The 17,748-nt window shown below is 65.1% G+C and overlaps 2 protein-coding genes across 4 annotated transcripts in view; one reads left to right on the forward strand and one right to left on the reverse strand.

Annotated features, from left to right (window-relative positions):
* The window catches only part of INPP5A (inositol polyphosphate-5-phosphatase A), a 164,508-nt gene that overhangs the window by 145,278 nt on the left and 1,482 nt on the right, over window positions 1-17,748 (forward strand). For all 3 annotated transcript variants that reach the window (XM_055346311.1, XM_055346309.1, XM_055346310.1), the window contains 4 exons: window positions 4,804-4,877; window positions 14,535-14,646; window positions 16,802-16,870; window positions 17,635-17,721. In XM_055346311.1, coding sequence (XP_055202286.1) covers window positions 4,804-4,877; window positions 14,535-14,646; window positions 16,802-16,870; window positions 17,635-17,715 — 336 coding nt within the window. In that variant the 3' untranslated portion in view covers window positions 17,716-17,721. The remainder of the gene's footprint in view (window positions 1-4,803; window positions 4,878-14,534; window positions 14,647-16,801; window positions 16,871-17,634; window positions 17,722-17,748) is intronic.
* On the reverse strand, window positions 14,659-17,621 carry LOC129523409 (translation initiation factor IF-2-like). Its single transcript, XM_055346322.1, has 2 exons — window positions 17,402-17,621; window positions 14,659-16,416 (listed from the first exon to the last, which is right to left on the reverse strand). The coding sequence occupies exon 2, from the start codon at window positions 15,984-15,986 to the stop codon at window positions 15,204-15,206; it is 783 nt and encodes a 260-aa protein (XP_055202297.1). The 5' UTR covers window positions 15,987-16,416; window positions 17,402-17,621; the 3' UTR covers window positions 14,659-15,203.

The raw sequence follows: 17,748 nt of genomic DNA on the forward strand, positions 1-17,748 counted from the left end.
CTGGAACAAAGTAGCCATCCGCAGGATGGATGTGCCTGCGCCGGACGCAGCCCCAAAATCCATCGCGCCCTTCATCAAGCACCGGTCTTGTACCCGTCTGACAGAAATTTAATTCAAGCTGGCTTCTGGAAATAATTATTGTATTTTAAGAGTAGTAATCATTGGCCGGGACATGATTGAATGTGTCCATGCCTATTGACTTTTTCTATGATTTATAGCTTTGTTTAGTCGATATTCCCATCGAAATTGTATAATTAATTATAAGTGTGGCTGTCAGGGCTGCAGGATGGAGTGCCCTGGTGAGGATTTGGAGAGATTAAATTTTCCTTGGCTGTCCCAGGGCAGGGCTTGGGAATCTTCACAGCGCTTGGCCTGTTGGATAGAGATGTTTTCTGTGTGTTTAGCAACTGCTCTAGCTCAAGGCGCATTGATTTTCCGGGCTCTTTTTTCTTTATCAGCGCGGTGTCTCCGCAGTAACAGTGGAATTTGTACAGCTGGGACAGCTGCTGACAGATACATATGCTCGCCCGGCTGCTTCATCACTGTCCACACACCCCTGCGCTGTTTTTCACTTTGTAATCAACAAGAATGTTTAAGATACATGCGAAATTGGTTATCATGTTTCTGAAAAATCTCAAAGAGAAACAAATTATCATTTCAACAGAAATGCAGCATAATTTCTAATCAGGAAGCTCTCACGGCTGGAGATGGCCCCGTGGCAGCCCTGCGCCCCCCGCCCTCACGGAGCCCTGGGCGCGTCCCCCTGGTCCCCCGGGGGTTCGGCGAGCTGCCGGCCCGGCTTGGGACGCGTGGGCCGGGTTGGGGAGGCCCAGGAGGGCCAGGGTCGTCCGCTCTTGTCCTCGGCCTTTCCTGAGCGTCTAGCAGGGCCTGACACGGCAGAGGCTCAGTAAGCACCCGTGGACCTAGCGTGAGTATTCACGGCTCAGAACATCTCCACGTTAGAAGACGGACAGATGAGCCAACAGACGGGTGCTCTACGGGCAGAGCCGCCGGGGAGCAGCTGCGTGTTTCCGTGCGGGGCTTGGGGCGCGTGTGGGTCGGGCTGGGGTGCGGGCGCACGGCAGGACAGCCCGGGAGGAGGTGCCTGGCCCGCCAGACCCCGGTCGTCCAGGTCCCCCCAGAGGGGCTGTTACTGTTTCAGCAGCTGGGAGACTCAAACCCGTTCGTTCCAGACCAGCTATTGAGTTGCTTTAATTTTCTTCGCACCCTCAGCAGGTAGAAACACAGAAACACGGCGAGCTCCCCGTGGCTCCCTCCCAGGGGCTGCCGCGGTCGGCCCCGGATGGCGCGCCCGCCCGCTGTGCTCTCTCGCTGGCAGGGCCGCCCTCCTGCTCGGAGCCACGCCGACGGCTCATCCGAGTCTCCAGCTTGTCTCAGGCCTGCTGCCAGGCCGCGCCTGCTGGAGCACACGCGTGTGAGCGTGCGGGTGTCGGGTTCCGCGGGCCCTGGGCACCCACGCGGACGCCCTCCAGGCTGCTTCTGGCCACTGCGGAGGCCCAGGGCCCGGGAAGGCTTCCAGGGTCTCTTTCCGAGGCTGCACAAAACTGGAATGTTCAGCAGGTGACAAGGGAAAGCCACGTGCACGGGCTCCCACGCAGAGCCAGCGTCAGTGCGCAGTCACAGCCCCCGTACCCCCTCCTGGTGTCCCCCAGGCTGGTCTTGGGGACCTGGGAACCCCCACTGTTGTCACTGGGGCCAGACGCACAGTGGAGTGGAGTTGGTCAGCATCCTCGTGGTCACTGCTTTATAGTCTGTTGACTCAGTCAGAAATTTCTCAGAACAGCGGAACACGTGTGTGCGTGCGTGTGCCAGTGAGGGACGGTGCGTGCTCTGTCCGCTTGCAGAGCTTGGGGGGCCGCGGGGGCTTGGCCTGCAGCCGGGAGGTGGTGGCGTCTCGCTGTGAGAGAAGAACCCTCTCAGGGGAGGAATCTGGACACAGGCAGTGCCCTTTCCTGAGGAAACAGTAGGAAGCGAGTGTGGACTGCTGTAAAATCAAGTCCTAGGGCCACCAAGTGGGTGCTGCTCGGGCCCCGTTCTGGACAGAGATGCCCCACGGGGCTCGCGGGCTGCTGGCGACAGGAGGGTCAGCTGCAAGTGAGTCCCGAAGCTGCAAGTGAGTCCCGAGACTCGGGAGAGACCACGGCCGTCCGCGCGGAGGAGGGGCGCCCTGGCCGAGGCTCCGGGGGGCACGAGCCTGGGGGACACCCCCGGTCTCCCCGGGTTTCCTTCGAAGTGTAAGGAAGAGCGTAGAGCCCCGGCACCGCACAGCGGATGGGTCACGTTCCGAGTATCTGTACCTGAGCACCTGGCCCCTCGCCTCTCACAGCGGGTGGCGGTCAGATGGACGGCAGCCCCACGTCCCCCGAGACGAAGGTCCCCGAAGGCGAGCTTGCAGTCCAGGCCCCACACAGGTCGGGCGCACGCTTGAGAACAGCAGATGAACAGCCCAGTAGCCGGCAGAAACTGTAAAATAAGAATATTTAAAATGATTTAAAACATGAAAGAATCAGAAACAGACCCCACACCCGGAAAGAAACAGATTAAATAACGCAGAACTTCTAGAAGGTGGCCACAGAGAAGCCCGCGAGGTGAATTGGTGGCGGCGGCGTGGAGGGCGCGGCGCCCCCGGCAGGACGGCAGGGGTGGGGGCGGAGGGCAGCGCCGCGCCGGCGGCCACGCTGGGCGAGCTGACGCTGGGCCACGGGAGACGCATCCTCAGGGGCAGGCGGTGCGCCGACCAGCAGCGGGGCTCCAGACGGAGGAGACCGGGCAGGGGACAGCAAAGAGGCCGCCTGTCACCCGCAGGAGGGGAGCTGGCGCCAGGGAGGCCCAGGACCTCTCCGCGGGGTGCGGGGGTGCGTGGGAGCGCTGTGGTCACAGGACGCCACCGCCACGCATCCCGGAGGGTCTCACACCTCCGTCTCCACGACGTGGACTTCTCCAAGCACCTGAGCTCAGTGGGGGAGAGATGGCAAGATGTGCTGACGCCGGGAGAGCGGAGCACGGGCCCTGTGGCTGCACACGCGACCCTGCGGCTGCACACGTGACCCTGCGGCTGGCACACGCGGCCCTGCGGCTGCACATGCGACCCTGCGGCTGGCACACGCGGCCCTGTGGCTGCACACGTGACCCTGCGGCTGCACACGCGACCCTGTGGCTGGCACACGCGGCCCTGTGGCTGCACACGCGGCCCTGCAATAATAAGGGGCCCTAGATGCTTCCTGCTGACCCCCAGGCCGCCCGTCAGCCTGGCCGGACTTCCCTAGAGGCTCCACACCGGCCCTTCTGGAAACCCGGCCTCTGACCCGGGCCAGGCCAGTTCCTCTTAGCCGTCCTCGGTCAAAACCACGGAGCGCCTGTGCGAGCCAGCAGCTGCCCCCACGTCCACCCCGCCACATCCAGGGCCTGTCTCTGATCTGGGAAGGTCGGGAATTCAAGCTGCAGGGTGATCTAGATAAGAAACACGCTATAGGCATGTGTGTGCGTGTAATATGCCTAGAAACACAGGAGTGAACGTGCACATAACTGCAGGACCTGTTCGGGCCCCACGCACACACGGAGGGTGCATCTCTGTCCCTAGACCCTTCCTCTCCATCCCCAGCCCCACTGGAAGACCTGACCTAGGAACTTTCCAGAAGCCGTTTGGCCTGGAGACCTCCCTGGAGGAGGAGCCAGAGTCTCCCCTTGATGCTGGGCAGCAAGGCCACTCGGTGCCATGAAAGCCAAGCCCCTGTGTGCTCCACATGCTTCCCCACCCCACAGGTACCCCCTCCCTGAACCTCCCCCCCCATGGGGCCCTGCACCCCTGCTTGGCAACCACCCTGGGTCCCCCAGACCCGTCCCCATCGGGGCAGCACTGAGCAGGCTCACGCTCAGGAGATGTGGGCTCACGGGTGGCACGTGGGGTCCAGGCCCCCAACCCCTGGCATCTGAGCCTCCCCAGGCAGGGTCCGAGGCGTCTGAGTGTCTGGGGTTCTGCAGGAACGTGCGTGAGGCTCTACTGGTGTACCCTCCCTCCCCACAACCCCCCGCGCTCCTCCTGGCCACCCACTCCAGGGGAGCACCCCGGGGCGGGGGGCGCCGTGTGCAGGTGGCTCAGGTAGCAGCTTGGCACACAGGCCATGACTGCGTAAACACAGAGCTGCTGATGTCACACTTCTGGTGGACGCACGAGGTGCCGGGACAGGAGCTGGGGGGGGGGCCGAGGACCTGACCCACACGCACGTCCGAGGCTGTGCGTCGCCGCGGAGGCTCAGCTCGGCCTGGGGCTGGACACGGCTGGCGGCACCCCTTCCCCGCTGGGACACCGTGCCCCTTGGGGTTGGTTCCGAAGGGCTCCGCGGGCAGGCTGCTGTCTTCCCCCGCGCAGAAACCAGTGCTTCCCACCCAGGCTTCCTGCTGACCCCACCTGCGTGCCAGTGTGGTCACCGTTAACCTTAGTTTGGGCCGAGCTGAGAGCGCGTCCGTGCTGCCGGGCGTCGGCGTCAGGGCGCTGCCGTGTCTGCTGCCCCATGTGGTTCCGGCAGAGGAGGTGACCCTGCCTGGCCGGGCCGCCCTGGGCAGGGGGTGGAGCCCAGTGTGGACCCCGGGGCAGAGGGTCTGCTGGGAGCCCACAGACCTCCCCAGGGACCCCGTGGGCAGCCCCGGCGGCTCCGCCTGCGTACGGCCCTCCGTGGCCTGGCGTGGCTCCTGGGAGTGCGTGGGCCCCTGCCGCACACGACCGTGCCCCCCGGGAGGCCAGCCACAGTGACCTTGTTTTCTTGTTTCTTTTCTTTTCTTTAGCTCTTAGAATTTGACAAAGAGCTGTCTGTTTTTAAGGACAGGCTGTATGAGCTGGACATCTCGTTTCCTCCCAGGTAAGGAGCCCCGCGTGCGGGATGAGCAGGTAACTTACCCCGGGGCCGTGTGCACCTGTGAACACCTTCCTCCTGCCCACTCCAGACCCGAAGGCCGCAGCCAGCTGAGAGCAATAAGCGATTCTGCTCTCTTCTCCAAAAAAAGAAAATGATTTTTATGAAATATGCCAAATACCACTTCTCAGATCAGCACACTGGGTCTTTCTGGGAACGTAGGACGTTCGGCAGTGTGGGTGCTGGGGTAGCTCTGGGGGTGTTTTTCTCTTAGACACGAAGTTTCTGTTGTGCTTTACTCTGCTGTTCACAGCACCGTGACCCGCAGCAGTGACAGCCCGTTCCGTCGCGAGCACTGGGGGTGCGGCCCGCACCGGTGCCCAGGCCTTAGAGGGCGTGGGGCGTAGGGAAGCCGCAGAGGGCGGCCTCGGCGGCTGCGGCCTGACAGGAGCTCAGCCCGCCTCCCCCGCCGTGCCAGGCATTCAGGGGAGGGCACCCTGGGCCACGGAGGCCTCTCCCGGGACTCCTCCCCGGCCCTTCTCCTTTCTCAGACCCCGGTGTGAATCCTCGTCACTGGGGCACGTTCAGGGAAACTTTATAACACAGGCGTGGGGGCGTCCGGGGCCCACGTCACACCCTGTCACCAGACACAATAGCTCTGCTCCGAGGATATGCCCGGAAACCAGATGGGCTTTCACGTGTGCTGTGAGGGCGCCCCATCCCTGGGCCCCGTGCGCGGAGGCTGGCAGAGGACCCCGCAGCCCACCGCACACGGGGCTTCCTGCAGCGGGTGCACATGGCTGTGCCCCTCTGACCTCAGGGTCCAGACTCTGGCTGAGAGGGCCACCGCGTGAGTTGCAGGGGACCAGAGAGGCAGTGACTTGGTGCCCAGGCTGAGGTCTGGGACAGCCAGGAATGCCGCAGGACAGAGGGCCACCCCACCAGTTCCCACCCAGGGACTGACCACAGTGTCCCCCTTGAAGTCGCGGCACTTCCAGGTACACCTGAGACCTAAAGAGGGTCTTAGGATTTGTGAGCCCGCCCCTTCCTGGCTGCGGTAGCCCGGATGCCCCGAACGGCTCCTCTCACTTGAACAACCCGAGGATCTCTTTCTCGGTCTTTGCTGAGCTGGAGAGGAGGAAGGAGGCCTGGGGGCCACCTCGGGCAGAGGCCACGACCCTGTGGACACATGTACCCTGCACTGGCGTCTGCATCTCCAAGTTTCTCTCAAGCCCAGAGCCCACAGGGCCTAGTGGCCAGTGCGTGGGGGCGAGCAGCAAGCCCACCACCAGCTCGGGCAGCAGAGAGAAACCCGCCTGGCCCCGCCCGACACTTCGAGAGTTTGGCAGGACGGCCACGTGGGTGGTGGGGTCCTGGGCCGGTGGTCCCGGCAGAGGAAGCACAGGCCTCGCTGGGAGGGTGGGGTACCCTGCCTGCCTGTGTGGGGCCCTTTCTGCCCCTGGACAGGAGAAGCGGGTGACTTCGTGCTACGTGGGGGGAGCTTCGGAGAGCTGCGCGTGTGTGTTGGTTGTTGGGGTACCTCCTCCCGTGTTCACCGGGACACCTGGGGTGGGCTGGGGGCCCAGGCCGGGGTCACCCTGCCCTCAGCAAGGTCCGGGTCCATGAGGCGTGCGACTGCTGCTGAGCATAAATCTCTGTGGGGATTGCCTGGCTCGTGGGAGGATGGCCCCCAGCGATGTCCCTGCGCTGTCGGGGGACCTGGGGCTGCAGGGTGGTGTCCCGGGCCGTCCAGGTCGGACTGTGGAACCCCATGAGCCTGAGGAGCAGAGAGCTCGCTCGGACTGGGGACAGGAGCTGTGACAGGAGGGGACACGGGTGTCTCAGCAGCACTGGCTTCACAGGTGCAGGCGCTACCTGCCTGGTCAGTCAAGTCATCAGATACTTTCCCTTTTTTTTTTTTTTAAAGATTTATTTATTTATTTATTTATGATAGACGTAGAGAGAGAGAGAGAGAGAGAGGCAGAGACACAGGAGGTGGGAGAAGCAGGCTCCATTCAGGACCCGACGTGGGACTCGATCCCGGGACTCCAAGATCACACCCTGAGCCAAAAGCAGGCGCTAAACCGCTGCGCCACCCAGGGATCCCCTGCTTTCCCTTTGATTAGGAAATCAGACGGTACTTTCCCTGGATGGACACGGGAGGAGGGAAGGTGGAAGGTTTCCAAGCGAACTGGCAGCTCTCAGACGCCGAGCCCAGCTTCTGCTCAGAGACCCTGGCAAGACCCTCCCCCATGTCTGGGTCACACCAATCCCCTTCCTTTCGCTCTTCTGTACTTTTTTATTTTTTTATTTTTTTTAAATTTTTATTTATTTATGACAGTCACACAGAGAGAGAGAGAGAGAGAGGCAGAGACACAGGCAGAGGGAGAAGCAGGCTCCGTGCACCGGGAGCCCGATGTGGGATTCGATCCCGGGTCTCCAGGATCGCGCCCTGGGCCAAAGGCAGGCGCTAAACCGCTGTGCCACCCAGGGATCCCTTCTGTACTTTTAAAAGTATTTTATTTATTCATGAGATACACAGAGAGAGGCAGAGACACAGGCGGAGGGGGAAGCAGGCTCCCTGCGGGGAGCCCGACGCGGGACTCGATCCCAGGACCCGGGGTCACGCCCTGGGCTGCAGGCAGATGCTCAACCTCTGAGCCGCCCACGCCTCCCAGCTCTTTTGCGTTTTGAGATCATGCCTGTGACCAGGGTCCACAGCCGCAGGGTGGCCACGTGGGGCTGCGAGAGCTCCAAGCTGTGGGAAGAGTTTAAGCTGCAGCAAAGTCCAGGACACGTGATGAGCGATGGTGAGGGGTAGCGGCTGTAAGGTGTGGTGCCTGCCAGGTACTCCTGACTGTACCGTAAAATAGGTGGTCGGGCGTGCTGCGTGTGTGTGCGTGTGTGTACATCTGGGGGGCTATGGGTGCATAATGGTATATGAGCTCGTGTGCAGACGTGTGTAGGCATATGCACGTGTGTGCCGCATGGGCACCTCCATGTATACATGGGGATGTGTGCAGAGGATTGTGTGCACTGTGTAGGCACATGTGCTTGTGAGCAAGTATGTGGGTCTTCCTCAGGTATGAGTGCACGTGTGTGCACATGGGTATGTGGTACGTGCACAGGTAAAGGCGCATACGTGCAGGGTGTGTGTGAGTTACTGTACGTGTGTGTGTAGTGTATATGTGTTTGGGTTTGCATGTGTGTACAGAGTCCACACGTGTGTGCATGGGTTTGCACGTGCGTACATGAGGTGTGTAGGTGTGTGTATACAGACTTGGTACACGTGTGGTTATATGTGCACATATCTAGGTGTAGGGGTGTATGCACGTATCTTATGGGTGTGGGGGTATGGGTTGTGTGTGCGTGTGTGCATGGGTGTGTGCACAGAAGGGCCCGTATGTGGTGTGTGCATGTACTTGGGTGTATGCAAGTGACCACTGCATGGGTGTGGGTGTGCATAAGCTATGTACGTGTGTGTGTACGTGATGTGTGCACGTGTGCATGTAGCTGTTTGCATGTGCATGAGTGTGTATGTGGGAGTGTGTTCGTGTGCAAGACCTATTGCGGAGTTTGTGCATGTGGTGTGCACACATGTGAGTAGGGAGTGTGTACATTCGTGTGTACGTGTGGGTATGTACTCGTGTGTGGCCTGGGTGTGGGCGTGTGTACACGGCCTGTGCGCAGCCCGCAGCACTGAGCAGCTCGTGGCGGGAAGCAGCTGGGGGCTTCCCATGTCCCCCCTGGAGCAGAGGGCGGGAAGCCCCAAGTGTGCGGCGCGCGGGAGTTGGGGACTCCGTGCTACGCCCACCGGGGGAGGGGCAGCGCTGCCCGCTGAGTCGTGAGTGAACAAACCTCTGTTCGGGGCCAGAGCCTTCCAGATTGGCAGGCCTGCGGCCCCTCCACTGCCCCCGCCCCGGGGCCCGAGGTCCCCCTGTGGGAGAGGAGGCAGGAATTCCATCCCCGCGCGCCCCGGGCCAGTGCGGGGAACCCCGGGACGACTTTGGGGGTGTCCATGTCCTGAGGGCCGGGCCCCAGCACTGGGGTCTGAGGCTGGACTGCTGGGCCACGAGGCTCTGCGCGGGGCCGGGGCGCCTACGGGTGGGGCTGAGCTCGAGGTGCCCCCCGGCTGCTGCACCCCGACCCGCAGGGCCCCCCCCCGGGGCTCCGCGGAGGCCAGTGCCCTGGCGAGGCACACGCGTCCTGGACTGGAGGATGCTCCTTCCCTTGGACAGAGGCTTGTGAGGTCGGAGGCCGCGCTGCGCGGCTCGCGTCTGTAAAGGTCGGCGGGGCCCTGTGGGGACCCTCCCAGAGGGGGCCCCCCAGTGCGTCGTCCACATGGCCCGGGCAGGGCTGCGCACAGCGAGATGCCGCAGGGACCGCGGGGTACCCTGCGTGCCAGGCCCCTTCCACAGCCCGGGAGATGCGCCCCACACGTATCTGCCCCGTGGGACTGGCTCTGCACTCCCAGGCGGCCCCGTGTGCTCTCAGCCGGCGCAGCTCTCGGTGGGTGTCAGGACGTACTGGAGCTCCCTGCGCGCTGCCGGGCTCCCGGGACCCTCTGGAAGGCTGCGAGGACTGAGCCCGTGTGGCCGGGGCCACCTCGGGCTGTCCCATCCTCACGGGGCTCTGGGCTCGGCGAGGCCTGTGTTTGCTCCGGTTCTTCCGAATCCAGGAACGTGGGGCTCCCTGTCCCAGGGCGTCACCTGTCTGTCCTGCGCAGGGACCCTGAGCATCTGCTCCCGCGGCTGCTGCTCCTGCACCTCCGAGCCGGGGGCGCGCTGCACACTGGTCACGCGTCCTGGGTGCCTCCCGGGGGCGCCTCCCGCAGGACTGCATGGGGCCGCTCGTCCTGGCCGGAGCACGGAGCGTCAGCACAGCCACACGCCGAGTCCCCCACAGACGCTCCGTTCGCGGACCGGCCTCGAAGGGAGAGAGGTTCTCCAGACATTGGTCGCTGTTCCCCATGGACTCACAGCCCCTCAGGCCTAGTGGATTGCAACTTCACGCTGTCACTTTGCTGGAGGACGGGCTGACATCCCGACATTCCCAGAGCGCCTTCGGCTCCTGTCCTTCCCATCGAGGGCACAGCGCGGCTCCCACCTGCGTTAGGGCAACGACGGCAGCCGCCGCCTGTGGGTGGCGATCAAGAGGCAGAGTGTGCGGCGGGCAGGAGGGCACGCCCCGCGCTCCAGGGTGGCACCGGCCCCCCCTCCCCCGCAGGCCAGGGCGGCACCCGGACACGTGCACGTCCAAGACGCCGGCGGTGTGTCCCTGTGCTTCTGAGGCGAACGGCCCTCTGACGGCTCACCGCGTGGATCTGAACCCGAATCTGTGAGCCGCTGGCTCCTTGCAGTTAGAAGGGCCCGGTCTCTCACCCATGCGCACAAGGGGCGACCTCACGAGCCGGCCCCCAGAACCCCCAGGTCGCCCGACTGTACGCAGGCCCCAGGTGTCGGCAGGTGTCGCACGGCGCTTCCCTCGGCACCACCGAGCGGAGGACGGTCTTCCCGGGGCTGCTGTCAGGCACGGGGCCCACACACGTTCTCCGGGGTTCTGGGCCGGGCTCGAACGCTTGAATTTTGTCACTGGCAACAAATAGCCTTGGATGTTTTCTTGAAGAAGTGGCTCGTTTCATCGCTGCTTGACAAAAGTCCTGAGTGACAGCAGCGTCTGCCTTTCTGGCAAAACAGATATTCCATGAAATGAGCCAAAACAGCCACCCGGCAGCACGCGTCACGAATGTTCGTCTCATCCCACCGCATCTCGAAACCACACGCCTCCCAGGCTGGACGGTGAGTGTGGCGCCCGCGGGGGCGGGGCCGAGGGGCGCCACCAGCACCAGCACGACGGCCGCGGCAGACGCGTGAGGGCCACGCACGCACCTTCCTGGCCCCCCGGGAGGGCCCCGGGACCCGGAGGCTCCGCACACCACACCCGGGGCTAGCCAGGAACTGAAGGGGCCGGAGGGCGCACCGTGGCGGTCGGAGACTCGCCCCCGCAGTGGAGCGCCACGCGGCAGGATGCGGCAGGCTGGTCCTGAGCAGACCCCAGGGCAGCCGCACGGGGCGGAAGGCCTCGCACTCGTGCTCACGCGCAGGTGGCGCAGGCGTGACTCGCTGGTGGTGCTGAGGCCACGACCCTGGGCTTTCCGGCGGGGCCGTCCCTGGACGTGGGGGCCGTGCCGCGCGGGTGACACGGTGACTGACAGGAGCTGCTGGCCTACTCAGAACTTCTCGAAGCAGTTTCCTCATCCACGGGAAGTCACGCGGGGAGAATCACGGTCCAGTGGGCAGGAGGTGTTTCTGCTCAACAGCTGATCACAGAGTGAGGTGAAGCCGCGGCTTCTGAGGACAAAAGTCTGTAAAGCGAGGTAAAGGCGGCTCGAGGAGGCGGGCGGTCGGCCCCGGGGCGTGTACTTCTAGATGAGGGATAGAGGCTCTCGGGCCGCAGGTTGGTGTCTGCGGTCACCTGTCCCGCTGGGAGGTCCGGACCGGAAGGAGCTGAGCCGCTCGGGGGAGCCAGGTGCACACTCCGCGGCCCGTCCGGGTGCCGCCGCCCCTTCTCCACCCGAGAGCGCAGTGTCGCTGCGGCTCCTGCTCCCTTTCCTTCTCTTTTTGTCTCTTTCTCGGTCTTTTCTGGGAATATCAGTAACGGTGGGGGTTTTTGTAAATTATTTATTTATTTATTTATTTATGATAGTCACAGTGAGAGAGAGAGAGAGGCAGAGACACAGGCAGAGGGTGAAGCAGGCTCCATGCACCGGGAGCCCGACGTGGGATTCGATCCCGGGTCTCCAGGATCGCGCCCTGGGCCAAAGGCAGGCGCTAAACCACTGCGCCACCCAAGGATCCCGGGTGGGGGTTTTTGAAACAGAGTTCTTAGGGACACGCTGTTTGCCAGGCCACCGAGGGCCCGCGTCTACACCAGCGTGTTGGGTACCGGGCTGCGGCTGCTGTCACCGGGCAGGGCTCCGAGAAGGCGCTTGGTCCCCGCGGCCTCCCTGGGTGCCCCCCACTTGGGGGAGCAGGTGCAGGACGTCCTGGTCTGGCTGTGCTTTACCTTGTCTCCTCTTGAGCCCGGAGTCCCCCACCCGCGGCCGCCCTGTGGGTTGGGCCTGGAAACAGCCAGTCTCTGTGCCCTCCCGGCCGTGATGTCAGGGCCGTGATGTCAGGGTGCGCCCCTGCAGCCCCACCCACCCGCCCGCCCGCCCACCGGCTCCGATGGAGTCCTCGTGTCTCCCGGCCTCCGCAAAGGGGCCGCTGCCCACATCCCAAGGGACGGAGCTGGAGGTGCCCGGGGGGGGGGGGGGTCAGGTGGGCGATTGTCACCGGCAGTCACGGCTCCCCCTCAGCCGGCCTGGGCACCGCCTGCCTGTGTCCCCGGCCCTCCAGGGCTTGCCTCAGAGGCGCGGGCGTGCACAGCAGGTTTCGTCCTGACCCCCGTCCGCTCCGGGGCTGCGCGGGCCGGGTCCCCGGTGCTCTGCCCCCGCCCCCGGCTCCCTGGGCCTCCCTGCAGCGGCAGCGGCACTGTTCCGTCCACGGCGTGGCTGGGCCCGTTCTCAGGTCAGGGGCCCTGCGCTGTGGGAGCGAGGGCAGTGCCTCGACCAGCAGGACCCTTCTTGGCACAGGTCCTTCCTCCTACTGAGCGCCCTGTGGACACCGTGGACGGTGGCGGCCGGGTCTTGCCCAAGCACAATGGGCCAGGCCATGGGGGACCCCGGGACTGCCCTTGGGGCGCGGACCCAGAAGCCGCTACTCGCGGCTTTTCCGGCTCTCCTCTGGGGCTCATCCCAGCGCCCCTGTGAGTCATGACCGCCTGTCGGGTCCCGGCGAGGACAGGGCAGGACGGAAGCTCCGCGGTCTGCGCAGGCGCCTCTGACCCATGGATCTAGAAGTTGCCTTTTGTGTCCTGGCACAACCCTGGGCCCGTGCTGCAAACGCTGAGCTTTGGCCCTGGTAGGTCCTGGTGGTCTGTGGGTGCTGTGTGCGGCCCTAGATGAGCCCCCAGGACCAGCTGGGCCCCCGAACCGGTTTGCTGTCGCAGCATCGGGGGCGTGTCCGAGCCTGGGGAGCTCATCCCTGCCCGACTGCATCTCCGCACGACGCCTTTAGTCTGCGATGACTCGCTGTCGCCTGCGGAGAGCCCCCGCCCACCACGACGGCTTCCCGCTCGAAGCCGCCCTCATCCCCACCTCGTCCCCAGCTGGGGGCTTCTCGCTCTCAACCCGGGAGCCCGTCCCCAGCCCCGCGGGTCCCGGGCGCCCAGGCGAGGCTGCGGGTGCAAGGCGGGCAGGGCCCGGCCGGCGCTGTCGTTTCCTCACCGCCGCTGAGCCGGGGGCCCGGGGTCTGCACGCGGGGAGCAGCATCGGCCGCGGGCTCGCCGCCCTCCTGCACAGGCGTCTGTAGAGCCGCTGCCGTCCGGGCCCCCTGCACGCGCTGCTGCTACAGGCAGGACTGGGCGGGTTTGGGTTTTAAGCATATTTGCTGCTTTGGGTCTTCAGTCAAGTGAAACGCTGATTCCCTGAGGGGCTGGGGCCCTCGGCCTCTGTTCCTGGTGAAAGCGTGTGGGACCCCCTGCAGGGCGGGCAGGCGCGAACCGTTTGGTCCGCGTGCAGGCCCGACACGGGTCTGGAGGCCGCAGAGCAGAGGGACCGGGTCCTCCGCAGAGCGGCCCCGAAGGCCAGCGCCGTCCCCGCTTCCAGGTGCAGGAAAGTGAAGCAGAGAAGACGCCAGCTCACACCCAAGACCATGTGGGCCTTTGGAATGAACTTAAAAACATTTTTTTACAAGGAAGAGTCTAGACTCTAGTGACGGCCGTACGAGGTCACCAGCGGTGAGCAGATGCGCCTCACTGCTGCGGGCACACGGGACGCTGCCCCCGTCTCCCCGAAGGCAGCTCGTCCTGCGTGCGCTCTTCACCCCTCAGTCAGTCCCGTCAGGATGCCCGCTTGCGGGGGGGCTGGCGGTTCTCCGTGGACGGAGACGGGACTGCTTCCGTGGGTTCTGGAATCGGAAAGAAGCCGCCCTGGGGTCCCCAGCTGGCGGCGCCCCCAGGCTCCCCGCCCACGTTTGTGTCCCTTGCCATTGGGTGCCCAGCTGTGGGGGCCCCGTCCCCGAGGGGCCGTCAGGGCCTGCCCTGTGGCTGAGCTGGGTCAGCGGGTGGGAGGGGCGCCCGGTGGCCGGAGCCCCGAGTCCCAGACGGGCATGGGCCGGGCCACCACGATGAGCCCGCGGCCGGGGCACCGCACACCTGCTGAGCAGACGCTGTGGTGGGGCAGGCACGGGGACGGGGCTGGGCCCGCGTTGAACCCCCGCCTCCGGGCGCCTGGTGGGAGTCCCCCAGCGGCACCCCTGTGAACGCCAGAGCCAGGCCGGGCCGAGCCGTCCTCAGACAGCGTCCCAGACCCAAAGCACAGCATCACAGGTGATGCCATTGGTTTGTCCCCAGGGCCTGTTACAACTAAAATCCACGCGAGAACTTAAATCGTGGGTTTGGCCTTGTGTTCTGGAATCTTCTGTTCGTGGGTTCCTTCCCTGTGCAGCGCTGGCCGCTCCGCGTGCGTGGGAAGAACCTCCCAGCCCTCCCCCAGCCTGGAAGACGCGGGAGGCGGGGCTAGAGCCGTGGCTGACCGGCTGACCCGTGCCTCTGTCCCCGCAGCTACCCGTACAGCGAGGACTCCGGCCAGGGCAGGCAGTACATGAACACCCGGTGCCCCGCGTGGTGTGACCGCGTCCTCATGTCCCCGTCCGCCAGGGAGCTGATTCTGAAGGTGAGTGTCCGCCTTGCCCCAGGACCGGCCACACAGGCCCCGCCCGGGTGGGGCCTCGGCCCCCTCAGACCCTGCGCCCGGCCCCAGGGCCCTCGCGACACCCCAGGACTTTCTGAACCCAAAACACGCAGCACGGTCATCGGTGCTTTAAACATCAGTAGTTTATTGTGTCCTCGGGAGCCAAGCATGCTCTCGTCCACTCAGGCGCTTGTAAGCTGTAAAGGGCGATGGACCCATCTGTCCTGATTCCCCCAAGTTGTAAATCAGGAGCCCGATTCACATCCAGGCTCGAGGCAGCTTTTAGGAGGCAGCCTCCTGATTTTCCAGAATTTCCAGTGCCCACATTTTAATACAGAAAGAGTGTTTTCAAAAGAATCAATATCTGAATTAGATTTGTCCACCCCGTCCATGAGGAAGCGTCCCAGACATCCCACTCAGGGCCGCAGGCAGGTGCTCAGTGCTCAGAGCAGACATGGCAGCGGGTGGGCCTGAGCTCTGCTGCTTGAGGTTCCAGCTGCCCCCCGCCCCCCTCGGGGCCCTTCTTGGGGCAGGTGGGGTCACGGCCAGGAGAGCAGCGCCCCCCCAGGCTGCCCCGGGCCTCCAGCACCCTGACGCACGCACACCAGGTGCCCCCTGCCCTGTGAGGGCGCAGCCCGTGGTGTCCTCCCCGAGCCCAGGGGGAGCCCCCAGGGGCCTGGGCTGGAGGCAGGGGCTTCGCTGGGTCTGCAGCAAGCCTGCTGTGTCGGGGCCTCGCACTCCTGCCCGGCGCCCCGTGCGGGACCCTCACCCGTCTGACACCCTCGCACCCAGGGCCGGTTGCTGGGGGCTGCCCCGGGGCCGCTTCCCCACAGGGCCTCTCGACTGACGCCCCATGGGATGTCGGCCAGGCACGCACAGGGCCACGGCCCCGGCCGAGCCTGCCTGGCCCCCGATGTGGCGGCGCCCTCCCTGCCCGGCCTGCTGGTGGCGCTCTGGGGAGGGCCGGGCGCAGTCTCGCGGTGGCTCGCAGCATCCACCTGCCGGCCCCGAGCGCGTGCGGTGCCTCCAGGGTGCGGGGGACAGAGACACGGGTGGCGTCCACCAGGGAAAGCACCCACAGCCAGCGAAACCCACTGTGCGGCGTCTCCGCTGCGCGCCCGGGGCTGCAGGCGACTCCCTGGAAGCGGTTCCCTGTAGACCGTCTCCTGCCCGTTCACGCCGCGGAGCTGTGATGCTTCAGAGCTGGAGGGACCCCCCCCCCCCGGACGGCCCAGGCCCTCCCCGGGGGCCGCCCGGCGGCGGCGGGCGTTACAGTCGGAGCAGACGCGCCTCGCGAGCGGCTCCGCGGCCTCATCCATCATGCTACGCTCGGTTACCTCGTCATCATGTTCCGTTCTGCTTCCCCAGCCCGGAAACACGGAGGGTGGCGGGCTGGCGGCGGCGCCCGGGAGCCGCGGTGACGAGCGCGCGGCTGTAATTTGTTTATCTGTCTCGAGATTATGCGGATGGAAATCCACAATTTTCTGCTGCCTTTGTAAATTACGGCGCGTGTCTGATGAATGTCCCACCCCGCGGGGCCGCGGCGCGTGAAGGATGGGAGGGGCTCGGGAGGGGCTCGGGAGGGGCGCGCAGCCGGCGCCGAGGGTTACGTTTTTATACTTTCTGGCAGGCGACCGTGCTGGGAAGTAAATCTGACCTTAAGCTTCCTGCTGCATTAAAGACAATTCGGTTCTAACTTTACGGTCTCGGTGCTTCAGCTGCGGCTGTGAAAATCCGGCCCAGTCGGAGCACCTGCCAGGAACAGGCGGTTCCCGGTCGCCCCAGCACGCGGGCACCTGCCGGTGGCTGAGGCGCCCGGAGGAAGGGCAGCCGGTGCTCGGTGTTAATTAACACGCGGGGAGCGGGACTCGGCGTCTGCTCGCCTCCGAACACAGATCTGGGCTAAGAGAACCGCTGGGTGCACGAGACGAGGGCGCGGGGCCCCGACCCGACCCCCCTCCGGAAGCAGGAAGAGCCAGGGGCTGGGGGATGCCGGGGCTTCCAGAAGGCTCTGCCTTCCAGCCGGCCAGAGGCCTCCAGGAGGCAGGCCGGGAGGCAGGGGGTGCGGGGCTCGTGCCCTCCCCCCCAGGAAGCCCCTCCATCCCCGCCTTTCACACGGTTCTGTTTGCTTCCCCAGTCGGAGAGCGAGGAGAAGGTTGTCACCTACGACCACATCGGGCCCAACGTCTGCATGGGAGACCACAAGGTGATGTGCCCTCCCTGGGCCCCGGCGGGCGGCGGAGGGGGGGCCTGGACCGGGGTGGGGACCGCACGGAGGAGGGCTGGACCCCGGGGGTGGAGGGGGGTGGGGGGTCAGTGGGGTGAGGGGGGCTGGACTCGGAGGTGGGGGGTGGGAGGTGGAGGGGGGCAGTGGTGGGGGCTGGACCTGGATGTGGGGGTGGAGGGACTGTGGTGGGGGCGGGACGGGGGGGCAGGGCTGGTCGTGGGAGGTGGGGGGGGGGCAGGCGGGCTCCAGGGCACAGGCCGCCTGGTCTATTTTCACTTGGTTGCAGTGAAATACCAGGAGGGGGGAGGCAAACACAGAAAAGCCTAGTCCCGGTGGAACAAAGTAGAGAACTTCACTATTTATGACAAGACACAGACTCCAGCAGCGGTTTCCAGGGCCCTCTTTCCCGTGTGCCCTTGGGACCCGCGGTGGCTCCTGGTGGCCCTGCGCCTGAGCGTCCCCCACCCTGGGGCCCCCGCTGTCGCCCGGGCGGTGCTGCTCGCGTCTTACCTTCCGCCGGACCGACGGGGCGCCCGCGCTGTCCCATGTTCAGGGCACCGTCGCCGCGGGAGCGGACCCAGGAGGGCACCCGGTGCCCCGCGTCCGCAGGGCCTTGCGGGCAGCCGCACCCCCTGTACCTCCCAGCGGGAGGCCGTGTGACCGGGTCGGAGCGGGGTCGGGTTGGGGTCGGCTCGGGTCCGGGGCTCGGCCGGGCTCCTGACGCCCTTCTTCTCCCGCCGCAGCCCGTGTTCCTGGCGTTCCGCATCGCGCCCGGGGCAGGTAAACCTCACGCCCATGTGCACAAGTGTTGTGTCGTGCAGTGACGTGTGGTAAATATGACTCCTTCCTCCACCTTT

Source organism: Nyctereutes procyonoides, unplaced genomic scaffold, assembly GCF_905146905.1.
Source record: "Nyctereutes procyonoides isolate TBG_1078 unplaced genomic scaffold, NYPRO_anot_genome, whole genome shotgun sequence".
In the NCBI taxonomy this organism is placed as follows: Eukaryota; Metazoa; Chordata; class Mammalia; order Carnivora; family Canidae; genus Nyctereutes; species Nyctereutes procyonoides.

Coding starts and splice junctions, on each gene's coding strand:
- LOC129523409 (XM_055346322.1), bottom strand. CDS start 15,986: ATGATGGATGAGGCCGCGGAGCCGCTCGCGAGGCGCGTCTGCTCCGAC.